The sequence below is a fragment of the Myotis lucifugus genome, unplaced genomic scaffold, assembly GCF_000147115.1.
Source record: "Myotis lucifugus unplaced genomic scaffold, Myoluc2.0 scaffold_38, whole genome shotgun sequence".
NCBI lineage: Eukaryota > Metazoa > Chordata > Mammalia > Chiroptera > Vespertilionidae > Myotis > Myotis lucifugus.
In genome coordinates, this window is record NW_005871086.1 from 119,279 (window position 1) to 121,069 (window position 1,791).

The 1,791-nt window shown below is 44.6% G+C and overlaps 1 gene segment (V, D, J or C); it reads right to left on the reverse strand.

The window, feature by feature from the left end:
* Nucleotides 1–1,075: 1,075 nt before the first annotated feature.
* LOC111825731 lies at nt 1,076–1,596 on the reverse strand. The segment is given in 2 exon segments: nt 1,076–1,374; nt 1,545–1,596. Coding segments are annotated over 2 exon segments (351 nt in total).
* Nucleotides 1,597–1,791: the final 195 nt, after the last annotated feature.

A 1,791-nucleotide genomic window follows, 5' to 3' on the forward strand; every position in this document is an offset into this window, starting at 1 on the left:
GGGAGGGGGGGCATGAAGGGCAACAAGGCCAGCAGGGGAGGCAGTTGGGAACAACCAGGCCAACGAGGGGGGCAGTTCGGGGTGACCAGGCCAGTAGGGGGGACAGTTGGGGGCAACCTGGCTGACGAGGGGGGCAGTTAGGGGTGACCAGGCCAGTAGGGGAGGCAGTTGAGGACGACCAGGCAGGCAGGGGAGGGGCAGTTGGGGGCAACCTGGCAGGCAGGCAGGTGAGCGATTAGGAGCCAGCAGTCTAGAATTGTGAGAGGGATGTCCGAGTGCAAGTTTAGGCCCCATCCTGGCAGTCGGACATCCCCCGAGGAGTCCCGGAATTGGAGAGAGTGCAGGCTGGGCTGAGGGGACCCCTCCTGCATGAATTTCGTGCACTGAGCCTCTAGTATTATTATATTTAAGATAGTTTTTCTTAAATAATTGGTGTTATTGATGTAACATTATTATGTTTAAAATCATTTTTCTGGAGATATTAATGTTTATTGCATGTAACATTATTATATTTAAAATCGTTTTTCTTGAAATAAAAAAGAAAAGTTTAGAATTTAAAAAAAAAGCAGTGGAAAAACTAATCCTCAAGAAAGGATTAACCAAAAATATTTTTAAATAACAGCCCAGCTGGTGTGGCTCAATGCTTGAGCATCAATCTATGAGCCAGGAGGCCACAGTTTGATTCCTGGACAGGCACATGCCTGGTTGCAGGCTCAATCCCCATCGGGGGCCTGCAGGAGGCAGCCCACCAATCATTCTCTCTCATCATTGATGTTTCTATCTCTCCCTCTCCCTTCCTCACTGAAATAAATAAAAATATATTTTTTAAAAAATAAATAAAATAAGAGCTTTACAATCCAAAATGAAAAATCCATTAAGGAACAGTCTTCCAGCAAAATGTTCTAACACTTTCTGGGTCATCTTGAAATTAACCTTCCTATTATGTGTTTTTAACATACAACACATTAGTTTCCACTTGCAGACAATTTCACAAATGCTATGCTTGCAGGTCTAGCCCAGGCAGAGGGGGCTGCCCCACTCACAGGTTTGTGTACAGGATGCAGGTGCCTGGGAATCAATGTGTACTCGCTGCACAGAAGTAGACGGCAGAGTCTCCAGGTTGGGTGGCTGCGATGTGCAGGGAGAGATGTTTGGCCGCCTTATTCAATAAAACAGTGAGTCTTCCAGCTTGGATTTTGTCCTTATTTGAACGAATGTCTATACTGAGCTGGGGACCTTTTCCAGGTTCTTGTTTATACCAAGGGAAGTAAGCTGAGGCACTGTCTGAATAAGAACAGTTGATAACAGCGGTGTTTCCCTCCTGGACATTCAAGGTAGAAGGATGCTGATCCACTTTCTCTCCATGGCTGACCCCTATGCAGAAAGAAAGAGTCAGAGAAAAAAGAAGTTTTGCCTGATAATTACAGTCCAGAATTTACTTTTCCTTTTCTATAGTAACTAGAGGAACCCTGAATAAAGCCCGTTTATTCCTTGGCTTCAAAGAAATATTCACTAATATACTCTCCCCAAATCCCTCAACTCACAGTTCAGCTGCAGCCACAAGAACATAAATAAAGCTCCAATGGATGACTTCATTGTTCCTCCTAATTGAGACCAATTATAGACTTGCAATCTTCAGCCAACAGAACTGCTTCTGTTATGACGCTGCCCTTTCTTCTCTCTGACAATCATAATGGTTTCTCATTGTCTACCCAGCCAATAAGAAAAAGCTCTGCTTCTGCCATAGCCTACTTACTCAGAATCCACTGAAATGAACCCCCCACATATTCA